The sequence below is a fragment of the Ahaetulla prasina genome, chromosome 5, assembly GCF_028640845.1.
Source record: "Ahaetulla prasina isolate Xishuangbanna chromosome 5, ASM2864084v1, whole genome shotgun sequence".
Classification (NCBI taxonomy): domain Eukaryota; kingdom Metazoa; phylum Chordata; class Lepidosauria; order Squamata; family Colubridae; genus Ahaetulla; species Ahaetulla prasina.
Genome location: NC_080543.1, coordinates 62,666,658 through 62,688,091, shown reverse-complemented (window position 1 = coordinate 62,688,091; position 21,434 = coordinate 62,666,658). Strand labels below are relative to the sequence as shown.

Here is a 21,434-nt window from a genome sequence, read left to right as displayed (position 1 = left end):
TGCGGTGAGAGCGGGCAAGACACAACAAACACCTGGCCGGAAACCGTGTCTAATAATCTTGTAAGAGACAATTTGTAGGTGTCCAATGGCTTTTCTCCACATTTATGGAGAAGCCATGGGCCTGCAGACAAGCTATTGTCATGGCCAAATCCCTCTCTGCCTGTGGATGAGAAGTCGATTGAACCAAAATTTGTCCAGATACCCCTGAAGACGAATTGGTCTGGTTCGAAGCGAGGCTCCCAACGCTGCCAGGATCTTGATAAAGACCCTGGGAGTGGATGCTAGGCCAAATGGGAGCGCCTGGTACTGTAGGTGTTTGTTGTAATAAAACCTTAAGTACCGTCTGTGGTTCTTGTGAATTGGAATGTGCAGGTATGCTTACGTGAGGTCAATGGATGTCAAGAAGTCCCCCCGCTGAACACACACCAGGAGTGATCGGAGGGAGTGCATCTTGAACCTCCGATACTTTACATACCTGTTCAGGCCCTTGAGGTTTAGAATCAGTCACAGTCCCCCTGAGGCCTTCTGGATCACAAACATCATCAAATAATATCTGTCCTCCTATTCTGATATTGGAACAGGTTCCACCGCTCCTAGCTCGAGCAGGTGCCAAATGGTGGTGTCCATGAGATGTCGTTTTTCTGAATCTCTGGATATGAGACAACGAATAAAAAATCTTGGAGGAACTGCAAGAAATTCTATAGAGAGACCTGGCCTGATGGTGTCTCTGACCCATACATCTGTGGTAGTCTGCTCCCATTGGTCTGCAAAGAGTCCTAGCCGGCCACCAATGGGAGCCCCGTGCCTGAAGTCAACAGGGCCTGCGAAAGGAATGATTATTCCCCCCGCGAAAGGGTCTCTTAGCCTGGTTACGTGCCTTGTTCCTGTCCCTGTAGCCAGCCCCCGATTGGTAAGACTATCCCGCTTGTCTGGCCTGATTCTGAGGGGATCCTCTTTGGAACCTCTGGAAACCTGATCCTCGATAGGAGCGAAAATAAGAGCCCCGAAAAGTCATAGACCCCCGAATCTCACCCCTCCTGGACAAAGCCGGAAGCACTTTCCTTCTATCCTTGGGTTCTGCTAACAAGGGGTCTAAAGCTGCACCGAACAACTTCAGACCCTTAAAGGGTACCAAAGCCAGGCGCCACCTCCATTTTGGATCAGCTTGCCAATTCTTGAGCCATAGGAGTCATCTGGCCGCAACGGTGGAAGCGATTGCTCTAGCCCCGAACTTGGCGGAAGTCAGTGTCGCTTCTGCTGTATATTCAGCAGCAGCTACAATCTTATTAGAATCTTGATGTGCCCTGACATCCGTCACCAGCACATGATGCTGAATCTGTTTAAGCCACAAAAGCGATGCCCTTGTAAAAAAAGATGCCACTGTGGCTACTCTGATGCCCCAGGCGGCCACCTGAAGAGCCTTTTTAAGACTCTGCTCCATCTTCCGATCGTCTGGCTTAAGAACCTCTTCAGGCTCTGTCAATGTAGCAGATGAAGAGGACAATGCTAACATCGATTCATCTACATCTGGAACCTTAAGGAGATCCTCCAGAGTTGGAGTGGTATTATAAAACCTCCTTTCATAGGAGGACAAGTTGGGATATGCCCCTGGCGACTCCCACTGTTTCTGTATGTATCAAGAAACAACTGGGGAGTTGGAATCGCCTCTGTTTCCATGATTGGTTCAGAAAACAATAAATCTGCTGGGTCCTGCCCTATTCGGGGCCCTGTCTTGGTGGCAGTCCCCTGCTTAGTGGCTGTCTTAGCTTTCATAAGAAGGGGCTTAAAGAGGTGAGGTCTAAACAACCCCTTGAAAACTGTTGATCCAGCAGGACACCCTCGTCATCCGACAGTTCTTGATCCCATTGATCCTCACTAATGACTCCAGACCCTTCCGAGTCTGATTCCGACCCCAAGAAGTCCAAAACCAAGTCTGGCTCTTGTGGAACGGGTTCTGCATTTGTGTGAACCTTGCCCTCTCCCAGTCTCACTGGCCGCTGTCTAGCCTGCATGTTAAGTTGTTTCCCGGCTTCAAAGCCCCTCTGGACTGCCTCCGCAATCCCATTGTTGCACAATAGCAGGCATGTCAGCACTTGCCAGTTCCGCTTCCTGAGGTGGTACAGAAGTGGATGGCAGTACAAGAGGTGACGGTGCATCTCCCTGATCTCTCTCCAATGGCGGTAGGGACAAGTCTTGAGATTGCTGAAAACTAGTAGATGGGTCAGGTTCCACCGTGTTCACCCCCGAAGCCGGAGATGGCTCTTGTGGCCAGATCTGCTTGCGCTTTTCAGCTGCTTTGAGGCTCTTTTGCACTTGTTTGTCCAAGGCCTCTTGCAGACGTTTCTCTGCTTTGAGCTGAGCCTTAGATGGGCGCTTTAATGATAAAGGACAGGCCTTCAACTTGGCAGCTGCCTCAGTACTGCCACTCTTTGAGCTACGATGATGGCTTCTTGAGCGATGCCCTGACACACCCTGGGAGTGTGAAGAATCTCCTGACTCCATGGTGGGTCAATATCCTTGTCTGCTTTACAGCTTCTTTAACTTCCTCTCTTGCTCTTTCTCTCTCCCTCTTTCTCTCTCCCTCCCTCCCTCCCCCCCCCTCTCTATGTATGTATGTATGTATGTGTGTGTGTGTGTGTGTGTATGTGTGTATGTGTAGATAGATAGATAGATAGATAGATAGATCTAGGGGTCATAGGTGTCAGATGGGCTTGCTGGTCGCGTACCTGGCTCCTTGCTGCGTGACAGCTGCCCTGCCCGAGCTCCTGGAGGTGCTTGCTGGGGTGGCAGTTGAGACCCCCAGACTTTTAGTCATGGGGGACTTTAACTTGCCATCTTCCGGCTCGTCATCGACAGCAGCTCGGGAGTTCATGGCTTCCATGACGGCCTTGGACCTGACCCAAGTAGTTGATGGCCCTACTCACATTGGGGGAGGCACTTTGGATTTGATTTTTGTCTCTGGTCAGTGGTTGAGAGATCTGGACTTGAAGGAAATAGTCATTGAACCTTTGTCATGGTCAGATCACTCTCTCCTTCGCCTGGACTTTCTGACCGCCATTCAACACCGCAGGGAGACGGACCCGATACGTTGGTCCCGCCCCAGGCGCCTGATGGACCCGGAGAGGTTCCGGACGGAGCTTGGGCCACTTCCTGAGAGTCTGGCTCACGGCACGGCTGAGGAACTTGTTGCGGCCTGGGAACAGGCCGCGGTGGGGGCCCTAGACCGTGTCATGCCTTTACGGCCTCTGACCCGGCGCAGGTCCCAACCGGCTCCTTGGTTCTCTGAGGAGCTGAGAGGGATGAAGCGCCGGAGAAGACGCCTAGAGAGTTCCTGGAGGTCTAGCCGTTCGGAGGCTGATCAGACACTAGTGAAGTCCTATAATAGGGCTTACCTAGTGGCATTAAGGGAAGCGAGGCGTAGCTACGCCTCCTCCCTCATTGCATCGGCAGATAACCGCCCAGCCGCCCTGTTTCGGGTGACTCGTTCCCTCCTTCACCAGGGGGAGCGGGATGACCCGTTACAGGGACATGCTGAGGAGTTTAACGGTTATCTATACGATAAAATCGTTCAGCTTCGGGACGGTCTGGACCAGAATTGCGGTGACTCAGATGAGGCGTCTGAGGGTGGTCTTGGTGACATTTTGTGGGATGAGTTTGACCCTGTGGCTCCCGAGGACATGGACAGGCTGTTGGGTAGGCTGAATGCTACCACGTGTTTACTGGACCCGTGCCCCTCCTGGTTGGTACTGGCCACTCAGGAGGTGACACGAGGCTGGCTCCAGGCAATTACGAGCGCTTCCTTGGTGGAGGGAGTCTTCCCGGCCGCCTTGAAAGAGGCGGTGGTGAGACCCCTCCTCAAGAAGCCTTCCCTGGACCCGGCTGTTTTAGGTAATTATCGTCCGGTCTCCAACCTTCGCTTCGCGGCGAAGGTTGTAGAGAGTATGGTGGCATATCAGTTTCCCTTACACCTGGATGAAACTGTCTATCTAGACCCGTTCCAGTCCGGTTTCCGGCCCGGTTACAGCACGGAGACGGCTTTGGTCGCGTTGGTGGATGGTCTGGAGGGCCAGGGATAGGGGTTGTTCCTCTGCCCTGGTCCTATTAGACCTCTCAGCGGCTTTTGATACCATCGACCATGGTATCCTGCTGCGCCGGTTAGAGGGATTGGGAGTGGGAGGCACCGTTTATCGGTGGTTCTCCTCCTATCTCTCCGATCAGTCGCAGACGGTGTTGACAGGGGGGCAGAGGTCGGCTCCGAGGCGCCTCACTTGTGGGGTGCCCCAGGGGTCGATCCTCTCGCCCCTTCTGTTCAACATCTATATGAAGCCGCTGGGTGAGATCATCAGTGGCTTCGGTGTGAGGTACCAGCTGTACGCTGATGACACCCAGCTGTACTTTTCCACACCGGGCCACCCCAACGAAGCTATCGAAGTGCTGTCCCGGTGTTTGGAGGCCGTACGGGTCTGGATGGGGAGAAACAGGCTCAAGCTCAATCCCTCCAAGACAGAGTGGCTGTGGATGCCGGCATCCCGGTACAGTCAGCTGAGTCCACGGCTGACTGTTGGAGGCGAGTCATTGGCCCCGATGGAGAGGGTGCGCAACTTGGGCGTCCTCCTGGATGAACGGCTGTCTTTTGAAGATCATTTGACGGCCGTCTCCAGGAGAGCTTTTTACCAGGTTCGCCTGGTTCTCCAGTTGCGCCTTTCTAGACCGGGATGCCCTGTGCACGGTCACTCACGCCTCGTGACGCCTCGCCTGGATTACTGCAATGCTCTCTACATGGGGCTCCCTTGAAGGGCATCCGGAGACTGCAGTTAGTTCAGAATGCGGCTGCGCTGGTTATAGAGGGAGCCCTCGTGGCTCCGTATGACACCTATCCTGCGCAGACTGCACTGGCTACCTGTGGCCTTCCGGTGCGCTTCAAGGTTCTGGTAACCACCTTTAAAGCGCCCATGGCATAGGGCCGGGTTACTTACGGGACCGCCTACTGCTACCGAATACCTCTCACCGGCCCGTGCGCCTCACAGAGAGGGACTCTCAGGGTGCCGTCAGCTGGGCAGTGTCGCCTGGCGACGCCCAGGGGAAGGGCCTTCTCTGTGGGGGCTCCCACCCTCTGGAACGAACTCCCCCCAGGACTCCGTCAACTTCCAGACCTCCGAACCTTCCGTCGCGAGCTTAAAACACACCTATTTATCTGCGCGGGACTGGACTAGTTTTTAAATTTTTTTAAATTTTATAGGGGTTTTAATTGGTTTTAATATTTATATTATTTTTAATAATTAGGCTTTTTGAATATGTCTCTTAATGGTTTTCTTAATTTGTATATATATGTTTTTTATCTGCCTGTGAACCGCCCTGAGTCCTTCAGGATATAGGGCGGTATATAAATTCGAATAATAAATAAAATAAATAAATAAATAATAGATAGATAGATAGATAGATAGATAGATAGATAGATAGATAGATAGATAGATAGATAGATAGATAGATACACAACCGCTCTTCACTCTACAGCCCAAAACCTGCTGCTTTGACCATTTGGGAGAAATCAAACCTTGGCTGCCAGGAACGGCCGCACTGCGGCTAATAAGAGCAGGACAGCTATATGTGACCAAGCTCTCCTCTTCACCTCAGAGGCTAAACGGGCTCAGGCCTAGGGCCCTTCACGCTGAGCCCCCTGGGACTTAAGCTGTGCTGGAGGGCCGAGAACCAAGCCCTATGACAGCCTTTCACTCCATATCAGATCAGGCCTCATAAAATGGCCGCCGCACCACCAACGGCTTGCCAAAGGCAAGAAAATCACTCCCTCACAAGCGCTGTTGGAATACCTCCCCTTGCCACAGCTCATGGCTCCTGGGGATGTTGGTGGTTGTCCAACGGCTGCCCCCCTCCCACGAGGGACTTTCCGCAGGGAAGCCTCACACTCCAGCGGCTCCAAAATGGCAGCCGCCCTTCGCGGAAATATTTCACACCAAAGTATCAAGTATAAGTGTTACTGGCCTGCCCAGAGTGATGAAATGGAGTCTCCTCTGAGGGACTCCTCCAATGAAATTGCACGCCGCCGTGCACTGTCCTCGCTGCGAGGTCCGTAGTCGCTCGTTCGCTGCTGCGAATGAAAAAAAAAATGTGGAGCTTTAAATCCCCACTGCTGCTTGCTGAGGTTCCCTCAGCCAAGGGAACCCTTCCAAAGACCTGCTGCCGTGGCACTTTGTTTTGGCACCGGGAAAGAAGGTTGCTCTGCTGTCTGGCGACAAGGCTGATCGCCTTGATTTTGCGGTGTGATCCGAAACTTGTTCCACTTGCCAGCAGTGAAAAAAGGTGCGGACCTTGAAATTCCAGTCAGCATCTCCTGCGCAGGTCCCTCAACCAAGGGAACCCCTTCTGACCAATGCTTCAGCTTTAGCAAAGCCAAAACCACTTAGCACTGTCTGCTACTATGTAAAGATTGCAGGATGCTGATATTTAATAGATAATACAAAGAAATCCAAATCACAATCAAAAAGCTCCCAATTTTTTCTCCAAATCATTACTCATTAAACCAACCCAGATCTCTGTGTCTTAATGAGCTCAGTACTGAGTTGAAACTGGGAGCGTCTGCAAAAGGGGGCGTCTCTTCAAGTTTGAACCCAGTCCATAGAGCCAGAAGTCAGAGAGATACCCAGGCATGGAGCCTCGAGTTCCCCAGGAGGAAACTGGAAGGATTTATATTCCTTGCAGTCATCTGGTGGGTAGCCCTCTCTCTCAGAGTCGTTGAGGCAACTATCTGTGCCCTCATGGTCACGTGAATAGTGTAAATCGGTATGGAACCTTTTTGGAACCACTGAAAGTTCCACAACCATTTGCACAATTTAGGTACAGATAATCCTCCAAGTGGCATCATCGACTCTCAGAGAGAGTGCTAAAGACCACATGACTGCAATGAATATAAATCCTTCCATTCTCCATCATTCAGTTAGAACTGAAAAAAATTATTGGATGAGAAGCGAAACATCTTCAAGGAAAAACAAAGAAAGTCCAGTTGCCTTTTGAAAAAGTACTTTTGGGACAACCATGACCTGGATGACTGAGAATCTCTGTAGACATTTGGAGGTAAAAGAGCTTTGTTCTACACGTTTTTGATTTTTTTAAAAAAATAATAATTCTCAGAATGAACTTTGGTAATTTGTTAGAAGTACTGGATTGTTCAAAATTCATAGGTTTGTTCGTGGATGCACATTTATAATTAGAAGTAGCTATATAATGCTAAATTATTTTTAATTATATATCTGCACCTTCTGATGTTTGCATGTGTTGAGAAAATACTCTATTATCTAAGTGCAAATGAACACAAATATTATGATGAAAAAATGCTTGGTGATATTTTCTTTGCAGTAGAGTTTTCATAAATATATTTATACTTAAGTAGGTATAAGAGAAACATTTCAGAATTCATTGCAATTGTATGGTTCCTGAATTTTTTAAAAGGACAAATAATTTAGGGATAATCAGTATTATATGTAAGATTTGTTTCTGTGAGTGTATGTGTATACACCCAATTTGTTTTTATATAAAGTTCATTTAAATTGCTGTAACTACAGCAGATTTTATGATCCAATTAATATACTATTTACAATACCTAGTTTTTTATTTGATTATATTGATCATTAATGAATTTTGATTTATTTAAAATACTTCTGTGATTATGCTTCATGTGTTTGATGGGAATGAAGACTTATAAAATTATGTACCATTTTGTTATATCAGTACCATTATCAGTTGCTTGTTTATAAATTAGAATTTTTTGCAACAGTGTTTATATTTTTTGAAATTTAATTGGCTTTCTATTCAATATTCTATTATTTAACTGTATGTTAATGGTCATGTTATCAAAATATTTTCATTCATTGAGCTATTAGAATGAAAATATGTTTCAAATATTTCAAAGTATTTTTCAAAAATTATTAATTTTCATTAGGAGAAATATTAATTGTTTTGTTTCCTTTTGCAGCATTTTCAGTTAGCTTTGATTGACTGCAATCCTTGCACTTTGTCCAATGCTGAAAGTAAGTATTTTAAGTATTTATTACAGTTGTATTTACTGTAATAATTTTATGTCCTGTATCATACCCTTATAATAAATTTCTATGGTTGTATGATGATTTACATTTCATATAACACCTTGTAACTGGCATTAAAATATGTAAAGTATACATTAGTATTTTACATTTACAGAGAAATCTTCTTGGTAAATGTTGGACCAGTATATTACAAATAATTCTTCTGAACAATTTCTTGTGAATCATCATTATTTAGTTTTGCCTTTGCCTTATAATGAGAACTAAATTCAGACACTGGTATAATAATAACAATGAAAAAGCATTATTTATTAAGCTAGTATGGCTGTAAAGAAAGATAGCTAAAAGGACCCCTACCTTGAGTGTCTTTTATGTCATTACCTGATTTAGAATAGTGCCAGTCATTTAGCAATGGTTAATCTTACTTTCAATTAAACATACAAAAGACAATAGTTTGTTAAGAGCTTGGAAAAGGGAATAAAGGCAGCAAATCCCCTGGTTCACATTTCCAAAGTATTCATTATTGTTTGAAATGATCATCTGAGGATGCTTTTGCATGGCCTCTGAAAACAGCAAGAAAACATGCTTCATTCTTGAATACTTTTTGAGGCTGCAGTCTTCAGAGGATCTGAAGGCTGCATGAAAGCACACCACATTTGTGGCTTCTGCAGTGTCAGAAAATCAAGCAAGAATGGAGGTTTCAAGTTGCAACACAAATAGTTTGCCCATAAAAGGTTGTGCTTTTCTGAGATTCATATACAACTTTGAAAATGTTCTGGTATCACCAAATAACAATTTTCATGGGAGGCATGTCCAGTTAACAAAATACTGGGAGTTATTCTCATTTCAATTAAAACATTTAAAATCATAAAATTTATAAAATTTATATCAAATATTAAAACTATTAAAAATCCTATGCCAGTCCTGCGCGAATAAACAAATTTTCCCAGTACAAATGCTCCTTGTTTAACATCCATTCATTCAACAACTATTTAAAGTTACGATGACACTGAATGAGGCTGGTCCTCAAAGTTCCAGCTATTACAATTCACCTGTGATCATTTGGAAAAATAAAACCATGCCAACTGAGACCAACTGCATTTATGACCATTTTTGGCTGCCCACCTACCCACTACCCCTGCTGTTCAGCCAGTCTATTGCTGTGCACAGACCATCTTCTGTACTGATCTTCTGTGTTGACCAGGGTCTTCTTTCACACTGCCTTTTGTGATAGTGCAGCCAGGGCTTTTCTTATGCCTCACCTAGGGTCTTTCATGAAAAAAGGTGCTATTGTGGAAGAAGGATTTTCTTTCATGTTGGCATAGCCAGGCCTTCTTTCATGTGCCAAGGTTCATTTACAAACAGAAGCCCTGGGTGGGGTGAGAACAAAGTCCCTGGATGGACCGTGAATGGAGATCCTGGGAAGGGTCCAAGATAAGCCCAGTGCAAAAGAAGGCAACACACACACACACAGGCCTCAGCCGATATCGCAGTGGCAGACAGCATGGAGGATGTGATGGAAGGAGGCCAGCCAGGCAGTGGGGGTAATGTGTAGGTGGGCAACCAAAAAGGCAGAGATGGGGAGATAGCCATATGAATAGAGTTCAAGAGGAGGTAGTCTCTTTCCTTAAAAGAGATTTGAAATTGGAAAAGACTAAGCCAGGAATGCTATGGATTGAGGTGGGTCCTTACCTAAACACCAGTGGGATTTGATTAACAAACAATAGGGACTGCTGAAATTACTGTCTGTAAACAATTACATTATATCATACTTTATGACCACATAGCTTATAACTTATAGCTTGGAACCATATTGTGGTTCCAATTACCATTGTTAACCAAGGACTATCTGTACTGGGCTCAGTTAATTATATTCCCTGCCCACCAAAGAAGATTCCTTTTCTCTTTTTTACCCTCATCCCACCTTTTTGGGGCCTAACAAAGTTGCATCTTATAATAAACCACCACTGTATGTTCCTTAAAACATTTATTTTAAAAAATCAGGCGGAGGATAATGTTTTGTTCTGAAGCAATTTGAATTTTATTCAGAGAATTTAAAAAATATTATTGCAAGAGGAATAATCTTTCTGCAGATGTTTTGAGATATGATGGCTTATACTGGTGTCATCACATCGGCAAACTCATGCATATTCCATAGTCTTCTTTTCTTGCTTAAGATAAATACTGTAGTACTACCAGTAATGTAATAGGATTAAATTATAGAAAAAACAAATTTCCTTCATTAAAAATCTTGAAAAGATTAATTTTCTTTAGGAAAAAAACATTGTGATTTATAAATATGAGTAATACATAAAACACAAAATATAGTATATATTATGTTCTAAGGGATGAATTCATATATTGATAATTTCACTTATAGCCCTTTTTAAAATCCTTTTGCATTTGAATAACTTTAATATTGTTTGAGAAAAGAACTATTGTAATGCTGGTTAATGACTGTATTTGTTTCTTCATACTCTAATAATTTTTTTTCAACTACCAGTATTATAGTTGTCTGTGATATGAATTAAATTAATATTTGGCCCTTACATGGTTAGGCTAAATTGTAACACGATTAAAAAGATATGTCAGAAAGCCAAAATGAAGATACTCACTTTACCTTGCTGAGCATCTTACCAAAGCATTTTATAGTGAAAATATAGTCTCTTCTTTTACAATAAGAAGATGAATAGACAAAAGTTAATTATTTTTAGGATGAAGTTTGTGTCAAAATAAGTTTCTATCATGACGGAATTGTTATTTGAATTAAGGGTCACTTGAGAAATGATAACCCAGGATACAAAGACACTTAATGGCTTTCCAAATGTATGTTTAATTTCCTGCTACATTGAGCTATTGATGGTTTATTGTAAATTGCGTTGAATATTCATTGAATGATTAGGTAATTCAAAAATACTTTGTTCCTGAAATCAGTAAATGTCATTGTGTAAAATTGGTATTTTGGAGAATGGAACAAAAGGACGTTTTCTTTGAAGCCCAAAAATCTATTCAAGTATATTTCAGTTGAATTGAAACAGAACCCATTTGCAGGCTATTTCCTTTGCCCTAATTAAAAAATATATATTCTGAAAATCTTGCCAAGAAAACTTGAGGAATTATTCCAGGGACCCAAAGGCACAGTATGTAAGTAAATAAATAATTCCCTAGATCTGCATATTTTCTTTATATGCATGCACCACTCCAATTTGTTGCAGCTGTTGTGTGTAAAGATGATTCTTTTCACATATCTTTTTCTGGAAGGATGGAACTATATTCTCTGCTTCTGTATATGTCCTTTTCTTCCCTGATTACACAGCAATAACACGTAAAGTTATACATATATAACATAACATAACAACAGAGTTGGAAGGGACCTCGGAGGCCTTCTAGTCCAACCCCCTGCCCAGGCAGGAAACCCTACACCATCTCAGTCAGATGCAATACTTATCTTGAATCTGCTATTCCTAATATTTTTATTTCTATACTTTCACAGTTCGGTTTCATGTTGCCCATTTATATGAAACCCAGGTAAGCATGTAATACCTTTTGAATATTAAATATAACAATTTTGAATATGTCAATGGAGCTATATTTTGTAATCAAGTTCTTCCACCTTAATTCAAAAAAATACATACAGTTGTTCTAGGAGACAAACCAATAAGATGATACAATTTTTTTCTTTTTAAAAATAGTTACAACTTAATTTGTATTTTTTAGTTGTAATAGGTCAAACTATTTATTCTTTTATATTTTTGTAAACCAGAAACAAATATATTAAAACCGGGCTATTAAGAATTTATGAAAACTTTTTTGTTGTTATTTGTTACTGGCTTATTGTATGTAGCATTGTTAGTACTACTTTGCATTTCCAAAGGAATTTATTTATTGAGCAATCAAAATGTACATTAAGTACAATATGTAGCGTAGGAAGATATGAAATCCTTAAACTAGAATACATTCAAATGACACATACAAAATGTGCATTTCAGAGAATATTCAAGTCATGTATGTCTTTATTGATCTGATCAATAATACTAATATAGTAAATATTTTTGAACTCTATTTAACAGCCTGATAATGATTTATTGCAATGTTCAAATATATTATGTTAAAAAACTCAATAATATTGAGTTCCGTTTTTGTTTTCTTGTTAAATATGTATAGTATTGGAATAGAAAACATACCTTTTATATACCTTTGTATATGAAATAATAACACACACACATACACACACACACACCACATTAATTGAGTCTTGAGATTACACTTCAACATAACTATTCTCTCAAATATTCATCCATTTATTCACATTTTATTATTAGCTATATTATATTTTCATACATAGCTATCCCCGATTTTTCCTGCCCACTTGGTATATTTTGTCAGATTTCAGCAGAGTGGGTGGGGTCCAATCCCTCAATTAAGTATTGCCATCTGAGGGACTGAAGAAGCAGGCATGCTTTATTTCTACCCCTGCCCTCTGGAACTTCATTCTCTCCCACCCCCCGCCATCCGAGATATGTAAGGTGCCTACTCTCCTGTGGTTCTGTAAGGCCCTTAAGACCTACTCTGTTCCCAGGCCTGAAGCTAGTGTGTTTGTAAAGCCCCATGTATTATTTTTATTATGATTTTTTCCCCTTTGGGCTGTTAGATTTTGTTATTTTTAACTGTATATATCAATACTATAAGCCACTCAGAATCTTTTGGAGTGGATTCCCATAATACATCTAAATAAATAAATACTACAAGATATTTCACAGACCCAAATGGCTGCAATGATTGACCAACTTAGTTGGGCCTAGTGTCTGTCACATATTAAATAAAAGATCTCTTTACAGAATTTTATGGGGCAGAACTGAACAGATCCCTCAGTTGAGGGGTGAGGGAAAGAAATTATTTTTGCTTATTTTCCCCTCCCGCTACAGCCTTTATGCCCTCAGAAATCTGTTCTAGATGGTTGGGGGCCACTTTTGCATGTGTTTGACATAGCAGTGAGGGCTGCAGGGGGAAGGGGAAATCAGTGAAAATTGCTTCCCCCTCTTCCACCTGCAGAAGCATCCAGTTGAGGAGGAGCATCCACTGGATCCAACTCACTTCTGGGAACGGAAGAGGCTCTTCCATTTGTGGAGCAGCAGCCCTGGATCTAACCCAGTATGTTTGAATTGAAAAGGCAGATGTGCTAGTTGCTTGACAGTATTTGTTCTATTTTAAAACCCCGCTTTGATTAAGGATCTCCTCACTTGTTCCACATCTTTTCCATTTACTTTTTACATACCCTGTAGGAGACTTAATCCTAATGTGAAGCATAGAAATTTGAGAATCAGAAAATGACAATGTTCAACATTGAGAAAATTTTGAATATAATTAGCCTTTGTTTAATTTAATGGATTGCATTTATTCACTTCCATCAATTTATGTTGGTTCTTCAGTAATTTATTTTTCCTCTTCATTTTGGAGTTGCATATGTGTAGTTAAATTTATTGGATGGACATTGTCATCACCACCCGAGTAGAGCATTAGTAATATAGTAGAAGTTGAATAGTTTACATTTAATTAATAGTAAGTTGATAGATCAGGATTCACCAGATTCAAATATTATATTTGAATTTGCTTCTTTTAATAATTTCTTCATCATAAGCATAGTATTCTGCTGCAGTGTGTTAGTTGCCGTATGTATGTATGTATGTATGTATGTATGTATGTATGTAATGTCAATCCAGCTTCCAATTTTTAAAAAATATCACTTCAATTAACATCTCATTCTACTTTTTAGAGAAAATACCATTTGGCAAAGAAGGAATATGAACAACTTTTGCAGTCTGAAAACCTTCCTGCACAAGTGAAAGCAACTGTGTTGCAGCAGTTAGGTAAGTATAAATGAAGAAATGGAAGAGTTTTTTTAATATTCTTTGATTTGCAGGAAATTGTAATGCATCCCGTTCTTCAAAAATTCAATTTCAAATTTTAATTTTTCATTAGAAAAATAACTTGATATTTTTGCATCAAGCTTCTAAATGTGGAGATGCAAGGATACAGCAAAATCATATATTACCATCAATTATCTTTTTTTCTTCAAATAGCTCATTTTTCAGAATGATATTAATATCCAAACTAAGTAAATGGAAAACTTACTTTTCTACTTTCAATTCCTTGTTGCAACTGTGGTTTAGTGGTTTTTTCTATGGTACAATTACAGGTTGGGATTGATTATATAAAAATATAGAAAAAGAATTGTATAGAATTTTGTAAAATATACCAGTATATAAAATACATCTTTATCCAGAAGCAGCAATGTATTTGCATTCTCTGAAATCAGCTATCAGTGCTGCTATAGAAAGAACTACAGTTTGCTGGTTTGCTACTGGGAACTGAGTCTTAAAGTGCTTTCTGGGAAGAGCCAAGCTCTTTTTAAAAAAGGGCAGGTGTTACATAGGAATGGCTTCAGCTTTAGCAACTGCACCCAAATAAAGCTTATTAGTAACCTAAAGCTCCACATGACTCTCTAACTGATGTTACTTTAATCTTACATACAATAATGGATTTCCTTTACAGAGACTGGGTAGTCTAACATTAAGTCTCCTATTAATAAAGATGATTCCTCTCTGATACAGATTGTTGTAATGAATTCAGGATCTTTATATATTCTATATCTATTCCTATATGTTATCTTCTAATGGCTTAAATCTTATAATGATGTATTCTTTGTTTTAATGTTGTATTTATGATTATTTGTATTTCCCTAATTGTATATTGCCCTTCCCCCTTACATATAATGATTCATAAAGGAGAGTTTGTATGGAGTAATTGCTATAGTTTTCATTTGTTCTGATAAAGCAAATGAAAACAAGAGAGAAAACTTACAATGGTTCACTGGTAAAGATGCTCAGATTTAAGCAGAATGTATTGTTGTCTGCTAATTAGATAGCTTTTATTGTGCTAATTTTCTGTTGGATTGGTAAAGTAAATATCTCTGCTAACTATATTTATAGGAAGGTTTACACATAATAAATAAATAAAATAATAAGTAATTTGTTTCATTCTAAAACATAAATAGCAAATAATATATACATGTTTCTTTTCTTAGGCTGGATGCATCATACAGTGGATCAATTAGGAGATAAAGCCACCAAGGAAAACTATGCTATTCAGTGTCTCCAAAAGTCTCTAGAGGCAGATCCAAACTCTGGCCAATCCTGGTATTTCCTTGGAAGGTAAGAATGAATTATGATAACAAAGTTTATGGTTCAGCAAATATATAGGCAGAGGAAGTAAATGCCTGATTTATAAGATAGGGTAATGTTATTTTATACAATTACTACATTTTATACAGTTACTCAGCGTGCGGGACTAGCCTAAGAACAAAATGTTTTAACCAAATTTTAATGGGGGTTTTATTGGTTCTTATTGTTTTAGTGATCAGGCTTTGATAATATTTAGTTTTAATCTGGGTTTTAAATGTTTATTTATTATATTGTTCTATATTGTTTTAATATGCCTGTGAACCGCCCTGAGTCCTATGGGAGATGGTGCAGTATATAAGTTTAATAAATAAATAAATAAATAAATAAATAAATAAATAAATAAATAAATAAATAAATAAATAAATAAATAAATAAATAAATAAATAAATAAATATAAATAAATAAATACATACATACATACATACATACATACATACATACATACATACATACATACTCCTTGAGGCTCAGTGGCTTAAAAGATGCCAGAGAAGATCTATGCTTTGGCAGTTTGAATCCTACCACTGTGTGATGGCATGAATACCCATCACTTGCATCAGTTCCTACTAACCTAGCAATTCAGAATGCAGTAGATTAATAGGTCTCATTTCAGTGTAAAGTTGACAGCGTTCCTTGTTTTGCTATATGTTCTGCACTGCAGCATGATGTCATGCTTGCCACATGACCATGGAAATGGATTAAAGAAACAGATGAGCTTCACCCCATAAAGTCAGCTATGTCTAGTGGAGTAAAACCCACAGGGACATCACAATTGGTTAATAATGGTAATTAGGTCCAGGAAATATGTTGCTAAGCAATGCAATAGTAAAATGTGGCATCATATGTCTACGTAGACATACTGTGGTAATTTTATTTGTGGCTGTTAGGTGAATCCCATGCAGTCACAGTGTTCCACGATCACATTATCCCTATTTGTGACCTCCTGCCAAGTTCCCCGTTGACTTTGCTTGTTGGAAGCTAGTAGTGAAGGTTGCAAATGGCATTCATGTGTCTATAGGACTCTGCAACTGTCATAATTGCAAGCCAATTGCCATGAATTGTGATCATGTGACCATGGGAATGCTGCCATAGCTGCAAATTTGAAGAGCAGCTATAAACCTCCTCATTCAGGACCTCATAACTTTGAACAGTTACTGAACAAATGGTTGTTAACCAAGCCTAGATGTGGTTTGTTTGAAGGCAATTATTTTGTAGAAAAATGTTCAATGCTGATAATCTTTTGCAATATGCCTGGGATTGTTCAGAATAAGTATAGAGATGAAATCATTAACAAAACTACATGTGGTTACTTGGAGAGAAGTTTATGTGATCTTATTTTTCTATCTACCGTATTTTTCGGACTATAAAATGCACTGGAGTATAAGACGCACCAAGATTTCAAAGAGGTAAACAAGAAAAAAAAAGTTTTTGCTCTCCCCGGCCCTCAGGAGCACTCTGCAGGCCTCCCAAACCCTCTGCCCATCCCGTTTGGGGGGGGGATTGGTAGGCCAAAAGCAGGATGCGCAGAGGGTTTGGGAGGCCTGCAGAGTGCTGCTGGGGAGGGCAGAAATGTGATGCGTGTGGGGTTTGGGAGGCCATAACGGGGTGAGCAGAGGGTTTGGGAGGCCTGCAGAGTGCTCCTGGGACTGAGGAGGACAAAAATGCCCCCATTTTGGGGAAAATGGGCCCGTTTTCATGAACCTCCCAAACCCCCTACGCATCATGTTTTTGCCCTTCCCCGACCCCAGGAGCACTCTGCAGGCCTCTCAAATCCCCTGCATGCCCCGTTTTTGGCCTCCCAAAACCCCCATGATTTGCGTTTTTGCCCTCCCAGCTCCCAGGAGCACTCTGCAGGCCTCCCAAACCCTCTGTGCATCCCATTTTTATGAAGAACGGGGCTGTTTTTCACAAAAACGGGACGCATGGGGTTTCGGGAGGCCAAAAACGGCTGTAATCGGTGTATAAGATGCACCAACATTCCCACCCTCTTTTGTGGGGTGGGGGGGAAGTGCGTCTTATATTCCAAAAAATAGGGTATGTGAAGTACTGCTCTTTGCTGTTTGATTTATTGTCAGCCTTTAAATTTATGAAGCTTCCAGGTTTTAAACCAAATAATGGCAATTATACAGTTGTGGCAACTCATACTCGATATTATTCTAAGCCTCTTGTTTTTGCATATTATTTAGGCTGCAAAAATAAGAACCATGTTATGAAAGCACTGATTTACGTTTTGAGTTTTTTCTTCTAGCTTATTTGTCACTTTGAATAGTTGCATGACAAAACAAGTATTCTGGAATCCTCCAGATATTTTTGGTTCAATTTCAAAATCTTTATTATCATAACTTGTATGCCCAGTAGCAAGGGATAGCTGATCCTTGTTTCTAATATATGATGTCTATAAAATAGTTCAGTAAAGATTCTGTTTTCCTCAATTTTGCATTGCTAGTTTCTGATAGTCTTCCTGTGCCTATGTAAAGATAATTCTCCATGATCTTTCATTTAACAACTGTTTGAAGTTGCCACGATCCTAAAACAAAGCAACTTAATGTTTGGTCCTCGCACTTAGGTCTGTTGTCATTCAGAGTCAGAGGCTTGGCAATTGTCATGCATCTTTGGCTGTTGCAACATCTGGGATTGCCATTTGCAACCTTCCCAGCCTTCCTACAAGCAAAGTCATTGGGAATCCATCAGGAAGGTTGCAGGTTGTGATCACATGATGTTTTAATGACTGCAACAAAAAATAATAAAATTGGATGTGATGCTCTGCACTTAATGAGGTGTAATGACTCTATTTAATGAAGAATTTTCCATTTGCTATTGGAGTCATAAATCAAGGACTATATATCTTGCTGTATTAAACATAAATAAATGTGAGATTATATTATTGTAGTCACTATCTACTTAATAGTCCGTAGAATGTATGAAAATACTCCTGATGGTTTATATTCTATTCCAATTTTAATGTTTACTTGCATTCTAAAATAATATCACTGAATTATTTATTTTAAATTAATTTTGTGTAGCCTTAGTTATGGGCTCTAAACTAATTTAGTTTGGGGGAAGAGAAATAAAAGACAGATTTTTCACATAAAATATTGATTGCTTTCAGTTCATTCTTCATTTATTATGTAATATTGGCAATTATTATAAGTAGATAATCGATGAATGATGCATACAATTGCCACTTGTATTTTGTAATGATAGAAAATTTTTTATGGTTGCAAGGTTCTGATAAAATTGATTCTGGTGAAATTAATAAGATAAATTGAACCAGACAGCAAATTGTAAGAATATATGAATTGTAATTAATCTATGCAGTATTAAAAGCAAACAATTATAAAATCAGCCTCTCTATTTGTTTTTATCCATCTTTTCTTTCAGGTGCTATTCAAGTATTGGGAAAGTTCAGGATGCCTTTATTTCTTATAGGCAATCTATTGATAAATCAGAAGCAAGTGCAGACACATGGTGTTCTATAGGGTAAGAGATTATGAGAGAAGTAATGTAACAAAATTTAATATAATTCAGCAAGATGGTTTTTAATAGATGTTTTATCATATAACTATTTTGGAACTGTTTTTATGAAATATAAAGTTATTATAACTTCTTATGCTAGATATTCTTCATATCTGAGGTATATATTCTCAAAATTAATGTTAAGGCTAACTTTTAGGCAAAATTTACTAAGCACTGTATAATACAACTTATTTGAAGCACTTCCAAACATTCCATTATAGTAAATTGAGGTTTTATAGCTTTATTATTCTAGAGAATTCTGCTTATCACTTATTTAAGTACAAATTGAGACAAATGATGAAACTTTGGAGATGGTTTTGTCACTTACAATTGAGTATTTGTCTTTTTAGTGTGCTGTACCAACAACAGAATCAGCCTATGGATGCATTACAGGCCTATATCTGTGCTGTACAATTGGACCATGGCCATGCTGCAGCCTGGATGGATCTTGGCACACTCTATGAATCCTGCAATCAGTCTCAGGATGCCATTAAATGCTACTTAAATGCAACCAGAAGCAAAAACTGTAGTAATACCTCTGCACTTGCAGCACGAATAAAGTATTTACAGGTAAAAACATGGTCTTAAAATAGGGATCTATTTAGCAATAATATCAAGTTAGAAAAGAGGAGGAAAATAAGGACACAGACATTTTATATGTGATTGTTTCATAAGCTTCACAGTCTGTTTCCATATGCATTCAGGACATGCCATAGCTTGCAGTTTCATTTGATTTTTCATTTTAAGTGGGTCTCTATTCTTAAGTATTTTTTGTATCTTGATATAATTTATGCATATTTTGTGTTGTCTACATTTTAAGTTATAGCATTTAGTAAGAGAATACACACACTATCTTTTGCTCTTGTTAGCAACTTCAGAACCAAAGGATTAATGAGACCACTGAAATCAGAGCTCACTTTTGTTCCAATTCTCACAAAGGTTTATATCTGGTTACCCTCTTTATCCTTAGGATTTCTCTGAAGTCCCAGATTTAAAATTGATCCTTTCTAAGACATAATAGAGTACAGAATTTAGGAAAATTTCATGGACTTGATCTTACTAAATTAGGCTTGTGTTAAATTCACTTTTTACATAATTTTTCCTAGGCTCAGTTGTGTAACCTTCCACAAGGTAGTCTACAGAATAAAACTAAATTACTTCCTAGTATTGAGGAGGCATGGAGCCTACCAATCCCCGCAGAGCTTACCTCCAGGCAGGGTGCCATGAACACAACACAGCAGGTGAGAAGTTGGGTTATGTTCTGCAGGTGCCCAGCTTTTTAAGGGTTCTTTCAATCAATCGTAGTAGTCAAAATTATTTTGCACAGAGTTAGTTTTCACTGGTAATAAGACTTAATAGCAGAGGGAGATTAAGGAACCTCCCTGTCATGGAAGAAATATGGGGGTTACCATTTTAGAACCTTTGTGGATTTCATAATTATCACGAAGATATCCCACATAGAATTTGCAGCAGTTTTTTGTCTATCTGTTTTGAAAACAAACCCATGAAAGGTACACACTACTTCTTTGATACTATGAAATTGATTTTCAGTAAATAAGTTCAGAGTAAATTCACAGCCCTTTTTAAAATGTACAACTGGTAAAAGATACTATTCAAGGAACAGTTTAAAATGAATAGAACCATATTTTCTCTCCCTCTGATTCCTAGGCTTGTAAACCTCATCAAAATACTGAACCTGTACTAGGCCTCAGTCAGACACCTATTTCACAGCAGTTGCCACTACACATGATTCCTTCTAGCCATGTAGATGACCTGTCCAGTCCAGCCAAGAGGAAAAGACCATCTAGTCCAACCAAGGTATATATACTCATATAAGAGCCCCACTTAGTTTCAAGAATCAGCCCTTCAAAAGAATTAGGCAATTACCAAGATAGGACTTTATAACAGTTATAATATTCACAACTGTGACATTGGTGTAAGAGTAGTTCACCATTACAATAGCTATAACAGTACCATAGCAGAAAATATGAAAAGGGCCATGCCATTTTGTCTATCATCTTTGCTTATATTTGGAATCCTGAATCATCACATGGATGGTATCATAGAAACTGAAATGAATTTTGGTGAACTTTGAAATATATATCATTTGATTTTATTTAATTATTCATCATAATTGGTTGGTTGTTGTTGTTTTTTGCATTATCTCACATATTAACCAATACTTTATTATATTTGGCAGTATTTTACTGTTCCTTTAAGAATTAATTTATAGTGAGCACCATTGAGACAATTTGAATTTTAGATACTCTACTAACACTATTATTGTTGTTGTTGTTGTTATTGTTATTAATTGTTTTTAGAACACTTTAGAGGCTTGGAGCAGTGGTCACACAATGTCACATCCTCCTCCGGTACAGCAGCAAATGCATTCTTGGTGCTTGACACCACAGAAATTACAGGTGAAGGTTTTTTTGTTTTGTTTTTTACTTAATAACATATAACTATAAAATCAGAATGTTCACATCTTACCTCATGACTTTTAGTGTATCTGTGTGTCAATGTGAGTGAATTTACTAAATGTTTTTTACTTATATATTTGTTTTCCTCTTGTAAGACATTTAAATTCATAAAAGTTATTACTGTAGTTAAAACAGTTTTTCTA

At 39.6% G+C, this 21,434-nt stretch overlaps 1 protein-coding gene across 5 annotated transcripts in view; it reads left to right on the top strand.

The window, feature by feature from the left end:
- Window positions 1–21,434, top strand: part of KDM6A (lysine demethylase 6A) — a 219,497-nt gene that overhangs the window by 97,903 nt on the left and 100,160 nt on the right. For 2 of the 5 annotated variants that reach the window (XM_058186113.1, XM_058186111.1), the window contains 10 exons: window positions 7,988–8,042; window positions 11,548–11,582; window positions 13,107–13,205; window positions 13,828–13,921; window positions 15,139–15,265; window positions 18,677–18,775; window positions 19,162–19,381; window positions 19,918–20,052; window positions 20,480–20,629; window positions 21,133–21,231. In XM_058186113.1, the coding sequence (XP_058042096.1) occupies window positions 7,988–8,042; window positions 11,548–11,582; window positions 13,107–13,205; window positions 13,828–13,921; window positions 15,139–15,265; window positions 18,677–18,775; window positions 19,162–19,381; window positions 19,918–20,052; window positions 20,480–20,629; window positions 21,133–21,231 (1,113 nt within the window). The remainder of the gene's footprint in view (window positions 1–7,987; window positions 8,043–11,547; window positions 11,583–13,106; window positions 13,206–13,827; window positions 13,922–15,138; window positions 15,266–18,676; window positions 18,776–19,161; window positions 19,382–19,917; window positions 20,053–20,479; window positions 20,630–21,132; window positions 21,232–21,434) is intronic. The other 3 variants (XM_058186116.1, XM_058186112.1, XM_058186115.1) reach the window with 3 other exon arrangements.